The 23668-nt window shown below is 39.9% G+C and overlaps 1 protein-coding gene across 1 annotated transcript in view; it reads left to right on the plus strand.

Annotated features, from left to right (window-relative positions):
• Positions 1–23668, plus strand: part of SLIT3 (slit guidance ligand 3) — a 518194-nt gene that overhangs the window by 249424 nt on the left and 245102 nt on the right. Inside the window, exon 5 of the mRNA XM_009570808.2 lies at positions 11707–11778. Coding sequence (XP_009569103.2) covers positions 11707–11778 — 72 coding nt within the window. The remainder of the gene's footprint in view (positions 1–11706; positions 11779–23668) is intronic.

A 23668-nucleotide genomic window follows, 5' to 3' on the forward strand; every position in this document is an offset into this window, starting at 1 on the left:
ATATCAAAATGTAAACTTAAAAGTTTTCTAATGAAGTTTAATTTGCTTTTTTGATAAAACTACTTGTATCATGACATGACACCCACTTTGTTAATTGTTTTTTCAAAAGCTTCAGGAAGTAGTTGAACAGATGTGTCACGAATTGAAGAAACTTCAGGGATAATTGAAAGTCAAGTGTTACTGTCAGGCATAGTTTCTTCTGGAGACTCGCATAGCTGTAGTGGACTTAAGAGAAACTCATCACCATTCCTAGCAGCGATGAAATCAAATCACTCTGGAAACTGATATTCTTTGATTTGAGAGTGCTTCAACAATGAAACAGTAACATGTAGACTTCTTGTTTCTTCCCTTTGGAGTCTCTTTTGCAGGAGGCCCTCCTTCTTCTCCCCAATCAGCTTTTTAACATTTAATTTAATTTTCTGAGCTGACATTGTCAATCTGAAATTCAGCAACATGCTTGATGGTGAGTCAGAGGAAAGCCGAGTTCATTTCTGGAAGTGGCTTCATGCAAATAAATCCTTGTGCACGTTGCTGAAGCAAGGCATTTGCTGATGAATCCGAGTAGTGCCCTTGTTCCCGTCTCGTCTTCAGCAACAGAGCTCGAAATGGGCCACAAGAATCTTTGAGCATTTACTGTAAAAGATTCACACACGACCACGTCTCTCTATGAGTATTTTGGGTATTTGAATATAAAAAATGAATTTGTTTTCAAAGTAGAAGCTGAAGGTTTTCTTAGTAAAGTGTTCTTTTGGCTTCAGGGAACTTAACTGAGCTCGTAACTTAAGCCAGGCTCGTTTGTAAGTGGCAATGAAGTTTTAGCAAAATTTAAGTCTTGTGAATTGTCTTGAATTTATTTTTGTCTTCAGTAAAGTTTTACCTCCTTGTTAGGTGATCTACCAAAGCATTAAAACAACAAAACGCTCAGTGGGCTGAGTGACCTGATCACAACTTTAACTTCTTTTTTAGAGGAATTTTATCATTTTGTGTGCACATTAGCTAAAAGGGAACTGAGGTTTACATCTATAGCTACGTTAAGTTAGTCAGCATATCTCTTTTACTAATAAAGTTTATTTTTATTTTTTATATTTAAAACACCTATATTCTATTTAGATTCCTTGTTCTGAAATGTAGCACTATTGAATGATAAACTTTCTTTGCACGCACTGGGATGCTTGAAGTTGCTTTGCCCGTCTTGGATAGTCATTGAAATAAAGAAGTTATTTGCTTATGCTTCAGTGAATGCTTTCTTGTTTATGTGGATAAGGTAACAGAAGACGGTTTGCAGGTATCTTGCAGTTGTGATGGTCAGGGTGGACCCGCTCTGCAATAATGGAATAGCTTGTGGGTTTGTGGAGCCTACTGTAAAAAGAAGCTCGGATTACTTAAACAGTTGCATCTTGCATTAATATTTCCGATAGAGTTAACCACTTTGTGGTATTACATCTTGGTCTAATAAATCTAGATGTCCTGTCTGCACAGAAAAATGAATTAGGGCCACAAACCAGTCTGAAGTGTATCTTCTTACATCTGCAGTGTTTCACCAGGGCTTTCAGGGACTAAACGATTCATAGCAGGAAAGATATGTAAAGGTGAAGTTGTGGTAGAAGCTAAAATATTATGAAACAAAGAAGTGACAAGATGCATAAAGCTCTTTTGTCCTTTATCTAGGGATTCCATACCTGTTAATGGTGTATTGTCTGCTGAATATCACTGCAATGGATATTACTACTGTAGCGTTGTGTTAGCATTTGCTTTTAAAGCTTCTGTTACAGCTAAAGCAATAGTGTGCCCCTCGTATACTGGTACGCTTTTTACCACAGAATAATAGCCTCTTGATAACCAGGGCTTTAGCTATAAGCAGAATGTTGTTTCTGTCACTGCAGTGTATTCAAATAATTTGCAATTCATTTCTACTTCACTAGAATAAGTGGAAATTCATTGTAGTTGTTTTTACTGTCCCTGGATTCTGTATAATTTTTATTATTTTTATATAGCTACAGAAATGCCTACGGTGATCATGCAAACAATGGCCTTTTTCAGAAGAACTTTGAAAAAAATAAAGCCTAAATCTTTACATGTGCAGCTGGTACTTACTCCTATGAAAATAGTCTGTTTTCGTAGCTCAAGTGCAGGGTCACAGCCTGAACCACATAAATGCCATTAGGACCATCTTTTTTATTCTACTATGTGATGGCAAAGAACACAACTGGTCAGGAAAGTACTTTTCTGAATATATCAGTAAAGCACAAAAAATTCTTTACGATAAAAATGCTTATCATTAACAAAGGCAGAATTAGCTCAAGAAAGATCACTAAAGAGTGAGTCTTCCTCCAGATGCGGATCAGTTATCCAGTGATGGTGCAGATTATTAGCTTATGTTTCATATTTTATAATTTCATGTTTATCTCCTAAAATACCAAATCTAACCAATCATCTCCAGATATCTTCATGCTTAGTGATCAGAGTGGACTTAAACAGGGGCTCATTTTTGTTCTGTAGAGATCAGGGGAGGGTAATAATGCCTACTGATTTTTAGAATCTGCAAATGCATAGGAGTTATTTCCAACAGAGCTCAATAGACAAAAGTAGAAAATAGAAAACTGGTCAGCAGCATTCAACTTGGAGGTTTTAAAATTAGCTTCATATGAAGGAGCCTCCGTATAGCCAAATTTCCTCTTAAGAAAGTGTTAACATTAATAAGCGTTGAAAGAGCATTTTTAATTCACATTGTTTTAGCAGCAAGCAGATATTCATGAAAACAGAAATCATGGGTAGAACCATTTCTTTTCAGTGATGTCAGTGCTTTGCTTCTACCTCCTTGAGGTCTATATTGTTGCTACTGAATTTTTTTAGTGTCTGTGTTGTAATCTCAATCGGAGAACAGTGTAGTAGAATTTGGTATCACGTAGGAACAACATCCCATTGGGATGGCTTTGTTTTGTGAGTGATCCAATTGTACGTGTATTGTATTACTGGATAATTCCACAGTAAAAGAGATTTTTCTATCAAAGTGAATCTTTCTTAAATACGTTGTCAGAGCAGCGCATGCTGTTTCACTGCTGGCGGGCCAATCTCACCACATGAGGTAAGACTCGGAGTATAAATTGCATAAAATAGAATACCTAATATATATGACTTTCTAGGAGGTTTTTTGTCTCTTCCTGCAGCCTGCTAGAGTAACGTGCCGTAGTCGCATACCACTTCTCCTTATGTCTCATTGTCCCCTCAAGAAAAAGGAAGGATTTTATTGATACCATTTTGTAACGCACTAAAACCTTCTATTAAATACTACTAATAAAGAACCTGTAGTGTCATTTATCAGTCAGAAGCTTTATCATATTTCTAGAGGGGTGCTTCTCTTCAAGTGTTTCCTCCGAGTCCACTGTCAGTCACTTCCAATTCCTGCTCCTGGACATTTCAAAAGTTGAGTATAAAGACATTGACGTAAATTTTAATTCTGTTCGTATGTTCCAAAAGATAAAACAGATGCTGCTTTCTAAAAAGAAAACTCTGATCTGTCTCAAGATGAGGGGGTTTAAATAGGAGTCTCCTAAATACTGTCTGATCACTGTTTGCTCGGCATTTTGGAAATGGCAGGAGGAGGGAAGAAGAACCGAAAAGTCAGAGACAAATGTTTCCTTTCGTTGGGCGTTGACACGTAGATTCTTTTTTACAGTTCATTTAGAATAATATAATTTTTTTTACTAAGCTTCTAAGAGATACACCCATAGATGTAATTTTTTTTCTGGTTTTGTAACGGGTGCAGTGACAACCAAATGTTGATGCAATTCAGTGAAAAAGAGTGGGGTTTGTTTGGTTTGAAGTGACTAAGAAATTTTAACAACCTCTTGTGAAGTATACACAAATGTGTATTCTCTGTTCTTTTAGATATTTAGAAAGAATTCACCATGTACCAAGTGATCCATGAAGTTTTGTTAGGACAAAAGTCACGAATCTGTCAAAGTCCATGTAGTTTGAATCTCTTGAAGAGTGTTTTTTAACAGATGGGTTTTAATTTGGCTTTGGAGAAGGGAAAAGATAAACACCTGCTCCTGAGACCTTTTTCCTCCTTGATTGCTAAATGAACACCCTTCCCCAGTCTTTAAGCTCAGGCTGTGTTCAGCGTCCTGTTCTTCAGAATGAGGGTATATGTGTCTGTGTGACTTGGTTTAATTAGACTATGCAAAGCTTTGAGTGAATGTTGAAGTATTGAGTTACCATCTATCACCTCACTGTAAAACTCGATAAACGAAGTGGTGGTGTTTATCCTTTTGGAAGTTCATCAGTAGTGCTTATGCAGTAGTGTGTGGCTGCGTGAAAGCAGTGAGGACTGGTTTAATTGGAATTTTTGAGCTAAATTCCCTCCTTAAAAACAAACAAAGGTTTTCCAAGGGTTTCCTGGAGCGTGCATTGATACCCAGATATATTATGTTTAGCAAAAGCACAATCACCTTGCATTGCTCAGGATAAAAAACATCTGTTAAGTCCTGCTCTTGTTTTGCAGAACTTGAACGCTGTCAACATCTATACTTTTATTGCAGTAGTAGCAGGAAAGTATATTTTTCCTTTCAGAAAATCAACAGCGATGCCAAGTTTCCACACAGTAATGCTGTACAGTGCTATTGTTCTTCGGCTCTTGCCGTGTAGCCCAGCGGCAACAAGGCTTATCCATTTTTCCTTTTAGACAGAGAGCTATAGCAGCTACTTTAGGGTAAATGCCATCATTTACACTGAATGTGCAGAAAGGGAGAAGGCATTGGTTCACTGAGGGCGTGAGGTCCCTCCTGAGTATAGAGGTGCTATGTGAGTGTCAGGCTTGCCACAGCTTGTTCTTATTACCGTGGTAGTGAGCTGATTTGGTCAATGCTTTTCCCACCTGGAAGATGATAAATATTGAATTTATATTGAATATTTACAAGGCTCAAAGATACAGAATTGTCCTAAACAGCCAATCTGGTTATTTGTTAATCCATCGATAGAACAGGAAAAACTCCAACATTGAACAATTTTGGAAATACTATGACAGTAGCTTCTAGATAAGAAGAGCTGAAAAAGTTAAATCTTCATTTTAACAATTAATATGTTGTGCCATACAATTTTGGCAGGGCAGGAAAGATTCTTCTTCTGTTCTTTGCAGTGAATTAAATGCCATCTTGATGTGATACAAAGACATTTTAAAAAATGTGGTTGAATATATGTGCAGAGGCTGTTTTGGTGTGATTTCAAAGCTTGTGTGTACTGGCACCTCTGCCTCCACATACATTTACCACACAAGTAATTCATATCCATTTCTTGCGTACCTCAAGCATGATAATTGCTCTCTTGGCTCAGTCTTCTTAACACACTTCTTAACACTTTTAAGGCACGACAGCCTTTGCAAATGCACGCTTATTGCGAAGGAGACAGATAGACATCCTCCTGCGCTGCCTCCTGAGAATCATAGAATCATGGAATGGTTTGGATTGGAAGGGACCTTAAAGCCCATCCAGTTCCAACCCCCTGCCATAGGCAAGGACACCTTCCACTGGATCAAAAGCTGCTCAAAGCCTCATCCAACACTTGAATAAGTGGCTGGAGCTGCATAGGAGGATGTGACCAAATCAGCTGGGATATTGCTCACTTCTTTGAAAGGGAATCCTATTCACGGGCAAGAAGAAACTGTAGCAATTGGCAGGGGATCTGCGCTGAGCCCCTCTCCTGCTCATTTTACATTCCCAGTTATGCTATACCTCAGATTAAACAGGGTTGTATGCATTGCAAGTTGTTGTGGATGATAATAGAAACTCTGGGAGACAACCAAGCTTCCTTGTTGTCAAGCCTCTAGTTAAAGGAAAGAGACACTCTGAATATTAATATTCTTTGCTGGAATTGTTACAGATATAATTGAGCAAACCTTCTTCCCTCCATGGATTTCCTTGGCCTTTCTACCTCTTTGCATGTTTACCCCATTTTGTCTTACTGACTCTTCCCTTCGTAAGGATTCTCCCTTGGCCCTCGCTCCTCACTGGCTGTAGAAGTTATCTTTCCTTCAGCTCTTGCTCTATGAAAAACCTGGCCTGTATCATTCCCCTGTTCAGTGACTTGTTCATCTTTTATTAGAGATACCTATTCTCTTTGGATTGTACTCTAATTTCTCCCCATCTGTTACTATTTAACTCCCTAATTGTGTTATTTAATTCAGTAAAACATCGTAGGATAGAGTTTATGTGTAACATGCTGTACAAATTAAAACTAATTCTAATGAGACAAATTGCAGTGACCAGATTGTGTTAAGTATGTGACCTTTTGCAGAGCAGTTCAGTCTGGTTTTGGTCCAATCGTAAAGAAATGTTGGGTTGAAGAACAGTCACTAAACTTTAATAGTGCACAAAACCTCAAGAGCCTTCTATGCCATTTTATTTTGGTTAATGCATAAGACTGAAATGTTTTTAACTTAGAAATACATTTTGATAAAGAATGTAAATGAGCTACCAACATGGATTAACTATTTCTCATTTTTCTCAGCTGCACGTTCTGTAGCCAGAGTCAAGCTAACGGGCAAGGATCTTATTCCTTAGCACTAGTGACATCTGACACATTATTAAAATCAGTATTCACACCTTTCCATTAGTTCTGCTTTGGAAAGAAAGCAAACAACGTAAACTTTCCAATATTATTGTGTCCAAAAGAGATGTTGGGAAACTGTTGGTTATTTTGCGCTCTCACACCGCAGGAACAGTTGAATCAACCAGTGTTTGTTGTACAGTTTTGTATCAGCTGCTACAGAGACTTGGGTGTGAGCTCTTCTTTCTTATCACAAGATGCAACTAATTGCAGATAAGCTAGAAGGTACTTGAAGGAATCAGGTTAGTTATTCTGGATTTTTCCTCCGTTTTAGCTGTACGTTGCGACTGAGTGTTAATGGTTTACTCCTTGAGCTTACTGTTTCATTATGGGAACAACATGCAGTACCATGCTGGGAAAGACACACGTTTGGCTGGGAAGCACTTGCTCCTCATGGCTAGTTCTTTAAGTCTTTGCATTCAACCTTTTAGACGTTAACGACGAGTCTAGTTCTTCATTGGGTAACATTGAATGGTGATCTCTCGTTTAGCCCATTTGAGCAGAAGAAATAAGCAGGTGCAACCACAGTAAATACTTGTTAATTCAGCTGCTTTTCAGGGGATTTTTGGTTTAAAAATATATTTTTTTTTTAAGTTTAGAATCCATATGCCACAAAAATTTGGAAAATTATTGGTAAATACTGAAAGGGGTTTCTTTGTTGTTTTGAAAGGGGGGACAACCTAAGCATAATGCTGTCAGTGTTGATTTTTTTGTTTTTCATGTAATGCGTCTTATTTTCAGTTCCACTGTAACTTTGCAAGCTAAAGTAGCTATTTTAGTGTTTCAGATCTGTAGTTCAGTCTCTGTAGGCTCTTATTTTATGAATGTTCATAGGGTCTGTGTCCCAATTAACCGATTTACGTTCTGTCACTTGCAAAGTTTAAAAAAAAAAATCTTAATGTGTTTTATTGCTACATTAGATAGTTGAAATTTCACTAAGGATGCAATAACCAGCATTAAAGCACGAAGCTAAAACCAGCATTATAGCAAACACTGCAGAGACACTTAAAAAAGTCAGCAGTTTTGGGTGTTTTTTTCTTTCCTTTCCAGTCCTTTTATCAGGAAGATTCTTGCAATTCACATTTGAAGACCAGGAACATAATATTAGACTTACACAGGGAGTTAATCTCTGTAAGTCTAATAATGTTCTGTAAGAACATTTTAGTTAAATTAAAATGAGAACTCAAAAATCTATTGACTTGCGCCAAGTCTTGTTTGAGTCTGGGTTAGACTAACGTGTGGTCTGCTCTGCTGTGAGGGTTTGGTTAGTTCCTGCATCTCTGATCTATGCAGACTTGAAGTCAAAGTTCTTTAATATCTTTGTGGCTCTGTTTCTCCATCTCTGAATTGAGAGCGCTGTTTCCTTCAGGGCTTTCACCACACGCTGCCGGCTGTGGAAGCTGTTGGTTGAACGTATCCAGTATCGTCACCTGCTGTGCTTTCCACCTAGTCAGCTCCTCTGTGATCTGCTGCCGAGGCCATTTCATGCCTCCTTCCATTGAACAGGACCTCTGTATGAAGGAGGCCGGGGAATACTTCCAAAACGACTGCACTTTATTTAGGCTTTGGCTGCTTGAAAGTTGTGTGACAGGTTGAACTGGATGAAACTTGCCTGTATTTATCAAAATAACAGGAAGAACGACTTAATCCAAAAGCATTCTTTTAGCTCAACACATCTGTTTTCTCAGGATGCAAATGAACGTGATTTGTTGTTGTTGCTGCTCTCTGTACAGAGGAACCTTTGTGAAGGAGGGTGCTGCTGACATGCTGGCACATTTTAGTTTGTCTTTAGGTCAAATGGTTTTGGTCAGTTCTCTAACATTGTCTGGTGCGATGAGGATTTTTGGAAATCGATGTTTCTCTAAAGCTGGAGTTTTTCAGGTTTCCTCCTTAGGTTCTATTGTGCGTCCAGGCATTTGACTTGTTACAGAAACAGGTGGCTTGAAACCTCTCTCTCAAAAATAGGAAATGTATTAGTAAACATAATTTATTTTTCTTCAGATTCAGTATTATTCTCTTGAATACCACAATTCCTGTTTTCTGTCTTTATTTTTTTTTTAGGGTTTGGTTTTGTTTTGGCCTCACATTAGTTTATCTGATTTTCTGCAGTTACTATTAATCGTAGAATCAGAGAATAGTTAAGGTTGGAAGGGACCTTAAAGATCATGCAGTTCCGACCCCACTGCCATGGGCAGGGACACCTCCCACTGGCTCAGGCTGCCCAAGGCCCATCCAACCTGGCCTTGAACACCTCCAGGGATGGGGCAGCCACAGCTTCCCTGGGAAACCTGGGCCAGGGCCTCACCACTCTCATCGTGAAGAAATTATTCCTCATATCAAACTTAAATTTGCCCCTCTCCAGTTTATACCCTTTCCCCCTCGTCCTATCACCACAAGCCTTTACGAATAACCCCTCTCCAGCTTTCTTAATAACTGATATTTATTTTGCACGCTGTCAGTGAGAGCTTCCTGTTATTTTTGTTACGAGAAGTAGGGAATGAAAAGCTGCATCTTTAAGATAAACTAGGTAGACGAGTTGCTCATTACAGCCTTCTGCTCCCTCAGAGCAAACGTTAAGTGCACGGGCTGAGCCTGGTTGGTGTTTGCTTGCTGGTGAAAGATGCTCAGCAAAAGTTTGGCACAGTGTGAGGAAGCAGAGATGAACCCTCTTCCTGACTGCCTCAAAAAGGGATGATTACAATTGTGAGAGGGCAGTTACGGAAAACGAAGCATGCGGTTGTGAGTTTTCTTTCATGCTGCGTCACTAATGCCGTGCAGGCTGTCAGTCCTTCAGAGCACTAGAGATATTCATGAAATCAGTCCATGATCCCGGAGGTTTAGAGAAGCAATGTTGGTGGCCAGAGGAGAGTGCCAAAATGGAAAATAAAATTAATACCATTTACAAAAAGATTGTCATAGAAAATGATGAATTTCCTACAGACCTGGTTTTGCCCGACTGCAAGTGAGAGCTGAGCATAAAAACAAAGCAAAAAGGAAAAATATAAATTAGCCCTTTTAGAACATAATAATGTTTGAAAACAATGCTTGAAAATCTAATTTATTTTCAAACCTTTTTTACAGTAATGTACAATAAAATGTTGGACATACACAGCTTGAGGTGTTGCTGGGTTTAGTGTGGTTTTATTTAATTGCACAGTTCTACTTTGTCGTACTCTTTTTGTTCTGCTTCTTGTGTCTCACGCTTTCAGATCTTGCTAGTTTTTTCCTTTACTAAGCCCTTTTGTCACACTTTTACCACTGGCTGTAGCTCTGCTGTCACCCCGAAGTGACTCCTTGTCACAAAACCATTCTTCAGCGTAAGACTTCTTTCTTCTGGGTCTGAAATATACTTTACTTTTGACTCTTCTCCGTCCAGGTTGCTTGATCATTTGTCTGAGTTGAAGATCTGTCTTTAAAGAACTAATATTTTGCTGCTGGCAGAAGAAAGGGGAGGTGAAGGAAGGGTCAGGGTGGGGATCAGTGTTAAACAAATTGTGAAAGTCACAAAGAATTTTAATCTGGCTTGAAAAAGAGACTTGTATCCTGCAGCACATTTTTGTTTGTGATTGTCTGAATAGACAATTGTGGTTACTTTGAGAATTTGGTGTAGACTGCATGACTGGTATAAATTGAATTAGACTCATGACAAGGACATAGTCCCCCCCTTTTTTTTTTCTATCTGCCTGATGGAAAGCAGAAGAAAGCCCTGCGTGACATGTCTTGACCCGCAGTGTCAATGTGGGCTTTTGTGACGGGCTCTGATTTCTGGCCTCTCATTTGATAAAGCCAATTTGGTGGAGACCCAAAAGGAGGCTTGCTGCAACACAAAATGTACTTACAGAAAAGAGTATCTGGTGGTGAGTACAGATGACTGCCATTCCATCATAATCATCGTTAGAAAGCCAGGGTTTCTTTGAGAATGGGGCAAAGTCTCAACTTGTATAGCGCAGGGACAGAGTCACACGAGATGGTGAGCTGTGTAGTATCCTGTGCCGTGTCATTACCTTTCTGTGTCCTTTTCTCCAGCCATTCCTGTGCCTTCCATTTCCTCCCTTTGTTTATTTCTTCCATTTGTCATTCCCACTCTTCTGCATTCCTTTCATCTTCTTGCACATCTTGCTTCCCCCTACTTTGTCCACTGAACCAGAGTGAGATCGATCCCTCTTTTCCATGCTGAATAGGTACCAGCAAAGAAATCATTGTGAGTGCTGCTTTGCCTTAGCCAGTAAACGTCCCAGTTTTCTGATTTTGCGTCCGTTTCCCTCCCATTCCCCCTGCCTTCCTTCCTGCCTCCATTGACACGGTACAGAGAGGGCTGCAAACTCATGACATTCCAGTGGAAATATTTATAATGCATGGAAGGAAAAAGGAACTGAATGCGGGTAGTATAACATCAGAAAACTGCAGCCTGCAGTGCTCATTGCTCTACCTGCACTCATAATGCAGATGTAATGATTTAAATGGAAACGTTTTGTAATATTTTAAGTACTAGAAAGACATTCTGAATTGCTGTTGTCTGTTTTCTTTAAACAAGGTTAAAAATTCTGTCATTCCCATTAATACGCAGTGCAGTGGTTTGGTTTGTTTTGGTTTTTTAATGCAGTGAATCGAGATCTTCTCGCTTTGAATTTGCAAAACTCACAAGAGAATGATTGTCATGTTTTTCCTGAATACTACTTTCAAATAAGGGGCTGGAATCTGAGCAGGGACAGCAAATATTTTTGCAGTTGGTAAACAAATACGAGCGTGGTATGAAAATTGCCTTTGCACTACAGAGTTGGAATTTCAAGGCGCAAGATTTGGCTGCAGGTACTGTGACAGCAAATGATGGCATTGTGCCAGCATCACGCCTGCTTTTGAGCGATGTTTTCTGAAAGTTCTGTCATTCGTATCACAAATTCTGGTGGTTTTTGTTGGGGAGTCATTTCAGCTCATGCCGCAGACCTCTGAAGGAGATAAACAAAATTGAAAATATCGTGTGGTGTAACAAATCCAGAAACATCTGCTTTTCTGAGCATGTTTATGTTCCATTATCTCATGCAGATTTGAGGAATGTGTTCTCTTTGTTAATGCAATGTATTTTTTTTCTCTTCCCTTATTCAGAGACCTGAGTGAGAACCAGATAAAAGGAATCCCTAGAAAGGCCTTTCGAGGAATCATTGATGTGAAGAACCTGTAAGTGACAACTTCATTAATATTTGTGGTGCAAAACATTCTCCCTAGGTTACACCCGGCTGTTTGGATTTGTTTGCGTACCGCATGGTTGGCTCTGTGCAACACAAAAGGGAGCTGTGGACCCCGCTGTGTGCAGCGGGTTATCGTCAAGTGCTTCACCTGCTGCTTTGGTCCACGTGTGCGCTGTGCAGCAAACACGGGGAGGAAAAAAAAAATATACTTAAAGGCTCTCGTATTGTGCTGCAATACCACCCAGTGAAATCAGAGTCCAGCCGTCAAGCAAGATATTAATATGAAAATAACTGGTAGAGTTTTGGGGTGAAAATGAAATATTTCAATGAGATTAAATTGTCTGTCCCAGCACTTGGATGGGAAGTAAATATGGCGAAATGTGGTACACAGCACAGTAGTTGAATCATGTGGGAAACTAACAGGCTGTGCTTCAACAGTCTTTATGGAAATTTAAAATAGAGTTTAAAAGCTATTAAAAAGATAAACGCAGGTTTTGCTGTTTATGCTAGTGAAGCTGGTCTGTCCTAGCTATTTTCTATACCATCAGCTCTGAAATATGTGTAAATGAAGACTCCAGCACTGCATTTCCAGAGCTGCTAGAGGCTGCATGGATGTTACATAGCAGAAATCCTTTTTTTGTGCACACCCACACGCTAACACACCTTTGGCATCACAAGAGTCAACACAAGGTGAACTGAAAAAGGAAATAACAGCCAGCAAGTTGGCAGTCAGGATTTCCTGAGAAAACTTGAAGCCACCCTCAGAACCATTTCAGAGCCGTTAGTATTAGCACTGCATTACTATTCCAGTAGCTGAAATCTAATACTCCTCTGTGTTAGATATTGTAAGCATAGCATAAATAGCATGGATTTTCTTTGGTTTATTTAGTAGAAGAGTTAGCTGAAGGAGATCTAAAAGGAAGCACTTCTCTGTGAACAGTCTCGCAACGTCCCTGTGCTCTGTTTTCATTTCTGCCCCCAATGAACAACTTCTTTAGTGTGCAGGCTAAATAATTTTTCTATAGGCAGCATGGAAGTCGTATGGGGCATTCGACACGAGTGTGGCATGACCACATCTGCATCCACGAGATAGGTACAGTTGTTGTGCTTTCTCTGGTGACGCTGACCTTGGAGGGTATCTCACATCACTGGGGTTTGTGCAAGGGAGACAGGACTGCAATTACCAAAGCAGGACATCCCCCAAACTGGAAGACATGGGCACAGGAGCAATGCTGTGAGGTGCCCCAGTTCTCTTCGAGCACTGTGCAAGGTTCCTTTGGAGACTTTGGGACAGACAGAATGTGAAGACTGTTACACATAACGTTTACAGGTGTTTCTGGAAACATTCAGCTTACACTAAGCATGTGTTTCTTTAATGGTTTGTTGCTTATATGGTTCATATATATTCAACAGTGACTTTAGCTTTTCAGGAACGAAGGTGTTTTTACCTGCGTGTCAGCCTGAGAAAACACATCTTGAGGAGCAATTTAAACTCATCTAAGCCTGTGGTCCAATGTTCCTCTTCAGTGGAGGAGCGTCTGAGGACCTGTGTGAGTGGGTCCAGTTTTTAAGCCATAGGAAAATACTGGAGAAGATAGTTTATAGTGGGAATAAATTTGTGAATTTTACACAGAAGTGTGGCTTTTTTTGTCATATTAAGATAAACTTTACTTACATTGTGTAATCTGGACGAGCAGTAGATGTTTTGTTTCAGAACATGGATTTTTCCTGGATATAATTTTCTGTTAGATGTCTAATGTATTTAAAAGAGCAAAGTTTGCATTCAGAGTTGATTTCACCTCTGGCAAGTTGTCAGAAAAATCACAGGTGTTCTTCGAATTGTGCACCCAGTCTCAGTTCAGAAGGAACCAAGATCTCTCTCACCTTTACACGAGCTGATAACAAGGGATGGATGGATGGAGTTCTTGGAGGGACTCTATAAATGTAGAGAAACTAAAGCACTAGCGAAAAATTGTAGCTTTCAAGTTAGACAGTATCTATTATTTTACTGTAAAAGACACAGTGTCAGAAATGCTCCCCTGTAGCCGCTGTTTCTGCCTTTCAGGAATACTGAAGTTGTTATAGAATCATAAAATAACCTGATTGGAAGTGACCTCTGGAGGTCGTCTGGTCCAACCTCTAGCTTAGCAGGGCCACAGAGCTTAGTAGTCTAATTAATAGATTTGCTGACGTCAACCACGAGTACTGATCATTTAAATAAACAGCTGGAGGAGGAGGATGAATCTTTAGCCATTATTTCTTGATGAGAAGTGGATGAATTGTGAATGCAAGGCAGTGCATTAGATCGGATGAGTGTTGCTTCCAGACACAGACTGGTGGCTTATGAGTTGCTGAGAAAAATGTGACACAATCTTCAGCCAACTTGCTGCTGGGAAGGCATTACCATTTCTGCTGCAATAACTGTAAGGGTGTGATGCAAGTTGAACCAAGTTAATATTTAAAGCTCTTAAAGCTTTAAGCAGTAAGGTTAAACATGCCAATTCCCATTCTCAGTCTAGATTTGGCAGCCGAATCGCTCCCTTCTGAGTCACAGGAATGACCATGCCAATGAGTGCGAGTGTTCAAGCATCTAGAGGAGGAGAATGAGTCTGTGCCTTCCAGTGCCGTTCAGCTGTTGGAGCACCTGCACTGCCGATCGCCTGGTGACTCTCTGACACACGTGCGCTAATGTGATAGCAGCAGGGTTGGCTGTTTCTATGGTTATCATTTTGCAGATTTATTGTACTCTCTCAGAGTTCTTTCCCATTATAAAGCATGTTTTTGAGGGATCTTGGAGACTTTTAGACATAGAAATATACTTCCATGTTCTCCCACACTCCCCAGTCCTTTCCAATTTGTCTATAAAATTCATGTACGGAAAACCTGCCATGGAATTGTCTCTGCTTTTATGGCTTAGCATTTAATATAGCCTCAAATTCTTCCCATTTCAACATAAAGCGTTCAAACATCATGGCAAAAACCTCTGTTGATATTGCAGTAGGGACACAGCAAGTGCTAGACCAGGTGAAAGTCTCCGTATTAATGTTGTCTTTAACAGCAGCTTGGAAAGCTTCCCTTGGGAAAAAAAATGCAGAGAAGCCTTTGCAATAGACTAAGCCAGGGCGTGAATTCCTTTTGGGTACAAGCTCTGAAAGATGCAGCCCAAGGGCTTAATATAATATAAGTTACAGTGGGTGTCATTTGGAAACCCTGTGAGAACTCAGCGTGGCCACAGCAGTAGGAAACACAAAGTGGCAGGTTGTGTGCTGTGGGAGCATACTGGTGTAAAAACAAAACATTTAAGGGAAGAGGTGCTGCTGTGTGTCCTGAGGGATGAGAGTCTCCGGTGATGTCCATCTAGCACCAGGACTGGATCGGTACTGATACAGTTCTCGTCATTTAAAAGAAATAAACATTAAGCTGATAGGAAAGGGGGAAAGAAGTGTTACAAAAAGCTGTTTTTTCAGGATATTTTTCACCATGTACTTTCTTTTTAAATGGTAAAAGCTTTCTAGATTTCGTCATTTTCTTAGCAGAGCAGTGAGCTCAGGAAAATGGGCTCGCGTAAGGGTTGTGCTAAAGAAAAGAAGAGCTTTTAAATGTCGGGGAGGTCAATGTTTTTGCATGAGACAAAGCCAAAGCAGAGGCTGGCGAGATCAGGTCTTAAAACTCTCGAATGGGGGAAATTTTATGTGAATTATTTTCATATAAAGTGGTTTTTGCTGTTTGGCTATAAAATCAAAGGAAGAATCTGCACACAAAGCATAAGTTAATGTCTATTTCTAATTAAAATATAGAAATAATTATACAGCTTTTAGAAAGTTTCATGAATACATAATGTCCATTACTAATAGTGAACTCATATGGGAATTTGCCATAAGCTGACACTTTGAACATATTGTACAATAGATGCATAAATGCTGCTCAGTGGTCCTAAAAGAATTGAACAAGCAAGGGTAAGAGAGGGCCAGCTTGCATTGCACACCTGTATTCAATTTCTGTTACTTATAACATAGAGAACAGGAAATGTTTCTTGCAGGAATCTAGCCCCACATACGCACATGTATATCAAGAATTAAAGTGTAGGGATTTGAGTCTTGTTGAGCATTGGGCTAACTCAGTGCTGTCAGCCACAGCCTTTCATCATAAAAATATATAGGTCCACTTCTTGGATTTCTGCACGTTCACCCTTCTTGGACCATATCTTGGCATTTAGGGTTTCTCTAGTGAGGCATTCCTGCAGTTTCTGTTGAATTAGCCTGCCCAGCCCACTTTATCGTGGGTCACCGGATTCCCAGAATTAGGAACATGGAGAGCTTGACTCGGATAAAGATCCTGTAACAGCAGCAACCATTCTTTTAGGGTATTGCTTGTGGTTATTGGCATATGCTCCCAGTTCTTCCTCTCGCTGTGCTCTCTGCAGGAGTGTGGAGCTGAAGATAACCAGTTGAGCTGCCTGGGGATCACAAAGCATTGTAGAAATGTGGTTCGTGGAGGCGTGCTGATATTGGGGCTCCTTGCATTGCAGGGATCATTCCCCTCTAAGAAATGTAAAAGGGATGTCAAAGAATTTTCCTGGCAAGTTGCTGCCCTGTGTCCTTTTGCCATCTCTTGACAGTTTATTCTTTTGTTTCGCAGCATTGCAGTAAGGAAAATCAATAGCCTGAGACTCAGCAGCAAGCAGAGATGTGTCTGAAACTAAATGGCAACGCTCTGGTTGTGTGTTTCCTCAAGTCTTTGCTCCTTGGTCACTCATTCCTATCTTGCATCTTTCAGACCGAGGGAAAAACTACTCCTGTAAGCAGTGAGAGTGCAAACGTAGGTCCTGAGCGCACAGACTTGGTGTCAGTGTCTACATCTGTGCAGCCTCCCTGACCTACATCAAGGAGCAAGCGCTGGTGGCAGGGCCGGGTGGTAGGAACTGGCCTGTGCCGTACAGTTTATAGGGCTCAAGCTCTGCTGTGCCTGCTCCTCTCTTTCATATTAGCATCTCCTAGCCAAGGAGAAATGGTTCACTGAAAGGAAAACATGAATACCCGTGCAGTGCGGATGCGTGGGGAGACTGACAGAGCTGCAGAGTAGAGAGGAGCCAGCCTGTCCGTGTCGGCACTACAGAGCTTAGAGCCACATGGAACCACACAGTTAATTCTTTTCTGTTTGTAAGGAGTTAATGCTGCTTCTTTCTCTTGATTCACCAGAACTCAGTTCTGTGCATATTCAGCTTCTGTCTCTTTCCTTTTGTAGGCTTTGACTATAAGTTTGTAACATTGGGATGCAGAAAAACACAAGCTAACAGGTTCATCTGTCAGGAGAATACACGCTCGTTGCATCCCTTTCTAAATATTTCTCAGCTGCACATAAGAGAATAGCTTACATTACCAGGCCTGCGAGCTGCTTTCCTTGTGTCCAGGGGCCACTTGCGACACTGTGGGTAGTATCCTTCTTTATAGCCCTAAAAGTTCCTTTGGAGAAAGAAATTAAACATTTAGAATATTTAAAAATGCAGGAATACATCATTACGGCTGTAACATTTACCACTTCTGTAAGTCAGTACGCATTTATTTTCCTACTGGTTGCATTACCTATGCCATGTAAAAAAAAAGCAGAGCTATGCAAGTACTGTAAAATGTACTTGCATACATTTCTGTATTTCTGTGACTATTAGTTTCGGTTTCTTATTTGTTAAATGGCTTTTCCTGGAAGACACTCTTTATTTTTCTGCATGCATCTACTATTAGCATCGATCCATGTGACTTTTACAAAAATTAAACATCAAGATTGTACATTCAGAGTCTGGAAAACGCTGAACTTGCTTTTCACACTGAGAGGTATTTTGCATTCACCTACGAAAACATAAAAATTTTCCGTCATTTTTTTCTCCATCACAACCAGCTCTGCAGAGCATATTTGTAATTTTTGCCATCCAGCCATAGAATAGAAATAATTAAGCATACCTGTCAAGTTAAAATAATGAATAAACCCAAGGAAATAATGATTGATTTGTGTGTAGCCATTTCACTAGCAGAAAGAAAGCGAGTGATTGTGAATTATTTGCTGTACATAAATACACAGTATATCTTAATGAAATATTACGCTAGAAAACTTAGCTCCTTTAGTCGGGGTTCTCAAGGGAAGCTATTATCCAGAGCCCTCTGAATTCCTGCCCTTAGTTTCTTGACGTTTGTGCAGAGTGTTCAATGTTACCATTGCAGTTTGCAGTAAAATAAAACAAAAGGAGGAAGATAAACAGTTGGCCAAATATCCACTCGTTTGGTGTAAAATCTGGAATAAGTCTACTGAAGTTAGTGGTTGGCCTCAAAGAAAAGCAAAGGAATGACTAGAGGAGAATTGATTATCCGATGTTAGCTTATGTATTTGCTTATGTGAACAATATGTGTCTTTATTTGATGATTTGCATGAAAGGCACATTGTATTTTAAACATCAATACATGAAAATTTAAAGAAAACCTAAATTTGTATTATGGAACAGATTTCAAGTTATTTTGATCTCCGCTGGTATTTCTAAGTGTTTTCAGAGCTGGGAAAACAGGTCAGAGATACTGAAACAGGCAGCTATTTGAAAATGCTTGTTAGAGACGAGCCTTCTGCACTTTTTAGGGGTTGAAAAGATCATATTCCTTTAACCTTAAAAAACTTGTAAATAATTTTCCTCCTCCTTATCCATAAATTCACACTGCATCAAAGTATTCCAACAGTGTATTCCTTTCCATTTCTTGTAATTGGGAACCCTTGTGATAAGTGACCATGATGAATTCAACAGGGATTTCTTTGGTCATCACATTCATTTTCCTAGAAATTCCATTGTAATGCAGCATTATTATGACATTAAAATAACACGTTACCATCTTGCCACCTTCTACAGAGAAACATCACCTGCTGCGTAAGTTAATTTAATGAATATATTAGTTTGAGTCTTTGCCATCTGTTCTACCCTTTAATAAATGCAAAAAGCATCTATTTCGCGATTAACTCATTAAAAAAATATGATTGATTGAAATGCACATGCATGTTCCCTACACAATGCAGGATGCATTTAATGTCAGAGATGTAAAATCAACCAAGCAGAGTCTGAGCGTTAACAATGGACATTTTGTGGTACAGGAATGTTGATTTCTTTCCATCTTCAGCTGGCCTCATGCGAAGGGCCAGCACGTTAAGTGACACAAGTTGTTGCTTCCTTTGCCTCTTGAGAGTCACATGCCTCCTTTGCAGGGACCGACTGGCTGCGTGCCGCAGTTTTGCTTGGGGAGCTGCTGCTGGCTATGCTGACTGAGGGCAGTTTGTCATCTATCATCTCTTTGCTTTTCTCTTCCAGTTTTTGGGGTTTTTTTCGGTTCTGAATCACTGAGCTTTAAAAACTACCTACCCTGATCTTTCTAAATAACTTCTGTTGTCTATCTTAGAGTAAAAATCGGAGGAAAAAAGCAAGAAAACCTAAATGCTGCGCAGCGCGGCTTCTGGCTGGCAGGCAGGCAGGCGGAGGGGGGAATTGCTTTTTCGTTAGCCCCCAGCTGAAGGTGCCTTTCTGCTCACCCCGTCCATTTCTGTCAGGAACATCAGAGCCGCTGCAGCCATAGCCAAAAGTTAAACCTGTTAGGAATGTGGAGATTAAAACGTAAAGGAACCACATCCTTTTAAAGACAGTTTCTTCTCTGCCGGCAGTGAGTAGGCAGAGGCATTTTCTTGTTATTGGTGCTGCAGTGAGAAGGGCAGGCGGTGCGTCCGCCACCCGCACCTCCTGACGGTGTGGAGAAGTGCAGCATCCTGGGCACAAGGGTGCATGTTGTGTAGGGAAGGCTTCCCTTTATTCCTTCCCGCGCAGAAGAGCCTTGTGAAGGGCAAAGTGTCTTGACTAAGAAGTTAATTTTGCATTTTTCTGGAATATGGTGCACATAAGCCGTGCCTTCCGAACAGCTGTGCTCTCTGTCACTTTATCGTGACTGTCAAGAAATGCTGTGTTTTTCAAGTGTCCTTAAAATCCTGGAACTTTTGCATATATCTCTTTTAACATCATAAGGAGTAGTCATTATTCAAAATTACCCTTTTGAGAAGAGAGTTTTGCGGACTATTAGTGGCGGTGTTGTCCACTGATGCTAAAAGATGCTGGATCAGCAGTGCTCTTGCTAACTAGTGAGTGAAACTCAGTCCTGGGAGTGCATTTTCGCAAGGGCTCTGCAGTAGTATTGTGTCAGCTCTTCACATGGTGAACTGCAGCGTTTGGTCCCAACCTGCAGGATATTCCTGTATTTCATGAGAAAAGCTGCTAAAGGGAACGCTGCTTCCTTGCTTTATCCCTGAACAACTCGGGATGGTCCCAGATGAATCGAGGAGGAATGGCAGAAACATGTGCACACTCCAAGTTCTGCAACACACGTGATAAATACTGGAAAACGCCAGGACCATTTCATGAAGTATTTAAACGTATGTCATATGTGGTAGTGTGAATAGATTGTACTTGCATTTTTAAACACATTTTGGTTTATGTAATCCCCTTTCCCATGTCCCTCGCTAATAAATAAAATACCAGGTGGACTAACCAGCACAGAATGATCTTAAATCTGTTGAATGTGCTGAACTACCATTTGTACTTCACTTGAGATTGATTTCACAGACTGAAAATACACTGCTGGGTTTTTTTTTTTATTTTTTTTAAATGAAAACATCTGCATTAACTAGAGTGGATGCCTGCTCTGTTCTCCTGTCTGGTTGCATTTCAGGAAGTATTTGTTTCATGGATGCCCGTAGTTGTGGGCTCGACTAGCCACAAGGGATCTGTCACTGACAACTCATTAAAAGCCGAACCATCACTCCTGAGAAACAGATTTCTTCACTGTAAAGGTGGCTTCCCCCAACTAGAATTTCAGATAAATAAAAGCTAAAATATCTCTTAAGTGTGTCCTACCTATAAGATATGTACATAAGCCAGTAGTATTTAGTAGTGGGAGGGTGAATGTTTGGTGTCATTTAATATTTTTATAATTTTCACTTTTCTGATGCGAGTCTGAACTCCATAATAAGGTGATGCATACTTTTCATTTACCCAATTTCTGCATTCAGTATATCCATTGCTATATATATCGTTTTCAATATTAGGTTTTGGGCAAACCATATATTTCTAAAGATTTCTTGTTAGGTGTAAGACAAGCATAAATAACAATTGTTTTTTCCTTTTCTGGACATGTATTTCTAGCACCATTTAAAAGCTGCAGTCTTCTTATGGGAAAATCCTGCTCATGATGACAAGAAAGATGAAGTGCACCATATAGACCGAAGTCATCCTTTCCATCCTTTCCATCTACTTCTAAGTCTGTTTTGAAAGTCTTCCTTATGCTTTCTTTTTTGCATAATTTATTGCCTTCTCCTGCCTAAGAGGACTTCTTCTGTAGCCATTAGTAATGCAGCTCTGTAAGTTGGTCATCAGAGCTGGGTTTGAAGAGTGACGTGGATGTGTCATTCCTGTCAGGAAAACGGCACATCTGACACAGTAATGTGAACAGTTTGCACAGGAGACTGAAAGTGTTCAGCAGTTGGATGGGAGAGCCTCAGCTGTGATGGTCAGGTTTAAAATTTGTAGTGGATTTTCTGTTTGATTAGGTGAAAACCAGTTTAAAAAAACCCAACTGTTTCAGAATTGTAGAGATTTAAGTTGCATATAATTCATTAACCTAAATATGACAATGGGGTAAGTTTTCTAAGTAAGGCTGCAAGCTCCATGTCCAAAGCTTGCCAGAGGAAAACTTCACCCCTAAATGTGAATGGGATCCAGTATCTGGGGTTTGGAATCTGCTACAGAAAGTCAGGGTGACTACTGATATTTCCGGGAATTACTTACCGGCTTACTTATTTTGCTGAGCTCTGTTCTGTGCTTTCTGAGCTCATTATTCTTTGATCCTAATAAAGCACAGATAAATTGTGATGCAGCACCCATGCGGCAGCACTGTTTTCGAACAGAGAGGTAATGAATCACAGATTTGGCCCTTTTCTGGTCTAATAGCCTTGCAAAAGTCTCTTTGACAGAAACAAACTCCAGAAAATACCATTATTTAAAAACAGGCTATGTGGTATTCTTACTGTCCTTTTGATATAAAGCTTGATTAAAATGGGATGTGACATCAGTTGAAAAAGTATGAAAATCAAATTTTCTTTATTTTGGACTTTTTTAGACCAACCTATGACTACAGTTTATCTTGGGGTAATTTATGCTGTCTTTGTGCCATACCTTAATTTTCAATACATTTGTTGAAAATTTCCTGTAGCGTTCATCTATGATTGTCAAAAGGAACTTTTCTTCTGAAAAAAAAAAAAAAAAGCACTGGTTTTAATTATAATTCTAAATAGCTTCATACCACTGTGAACTCTGAATTTACATCATTTTTATGATAGCCACACCATTCCAGGTTTATTGATTTTGTCATTTGCTTCATTACATTTAATGCAAACCTTTTGTATGGAATTATTCTGGTGCTGTGCTGGGCACAGAAGGGTCAGCCGATGCAGTCTCTAGCCAAAACAGCATAGTGATATCATTTTAGTGCAGATTCCATGAACAAATGGGGGCTGTAAATACTGTCCACCAGCAGAACAAAGTTTGCCTTCTCCTCTTGACCTTTCCAGCTGGACAAAGTTAAAACCATGGCTTGAATTGTCTTCCCCCCTACCCCGCGCTCTTTTCATCCCCCCTTTTCTCCTCTCCCCCAGTGTTTAAGATTGGCTCTTCTGTCGGTGCAACACATGTCTTTGAGCTAGAAAGGAAAAGGGTCTTTTGGCACGAGAGCAGGCGTTGGGCTGTGCCTGCTTGTTCCATGGCAGTGCCATGCTTTGCCATGGACTTATCAGGTGGGGCTGTAGGAGCTGGAGATCTTGCGAAGGGATCCATGGGGAGTGCTGACCTGCAGCTCAGAACTGGTTTGGAAGAGCCAAGTGCTTTTCAGACACTGTGGGTCTCTGCAGTCTCAAGTTCTTCTACTGTTTCACTGGGATGAAGTTTCGCTATTTCATGTTGTAAATAGACATCGGTCTTCCTGGATTTGCTGTACCTTTAAAAGTGAAAAAAAAATTTGTTAGATCTTAATTAATACCGTATCACTTTTTCAGGATAACACAATTATTATTTTCAATCTAACTTCATTAAAAAAAAAGTGATGAAAACACTGGTTCAAAGCAGGTAGGTCAATGGAGTCTTGTTTCCTTCAGAAGGCAATGACTTAGGCTCAAAAATTCATTTCAGTAATCGATTCGGGGGCTAGATTTCCTACGCTGCTTTTCCCTTGACCACAAAATAAGATGGATGTTCCCCTTTCTTGACCCCACCTCAGCCAGGCTGCTGCTTGGCTATTGTCAGCCCGTAGCTCAGCTGCAGCTTGCTCTGAGAGCCCAGAACTGGGTATTTAAAATGATGACGACAAAGCCTGTATAGTTTCTTGCCACATTTAGAGCACAGAAGAGAATGATGACGTTTCTCATTCAATGATTCAGTCTGTTATACGGCTTCACTACCCTGCAGTTAGGTACCGTGAGGTAAAGTGGCCGTAGGAGAATGAAGTCACCTGCAATTCAGTTCAATCCAAAATTGTTATGCTGTGAAAGGAAAACGTTTTCAGAGGAAAAAAAAATAATTAAACTGTAATGATTTAATTTTATTTTTACAGTCTTTTAATCATAAGTGGGTTTATATGAACATATGTTCGCTGTGTTTGTACAGCATTAGATGTTATGCAGTTCTTTTAAACAGATGAATAGCTACATCATTTGAAATTTTCTTCAAAAGAAGCTCAGATCAAGTAAATCCTGCATGGATTTTAAGAAGATCCTGTAGAGGATCCTTGTTTTCTCCTATTTGAAAAAAAAGAAACAGTGTT

The sequence above is a fragment of the Cuculus canorus genome, chromosome 14, assembly GCF_017976375.1.
Source record: "Cuculus canorus isolate bCucCan1 chromosome 14, bCucCan1.pri, whole genome shotgun sequence".
Classification (NCBI taxonomy): Eukaryota; Metazoa; Chordata; class Aves; order Cuculiformes; family Cuculidae; genus Cuculus; species Cuculus canorus.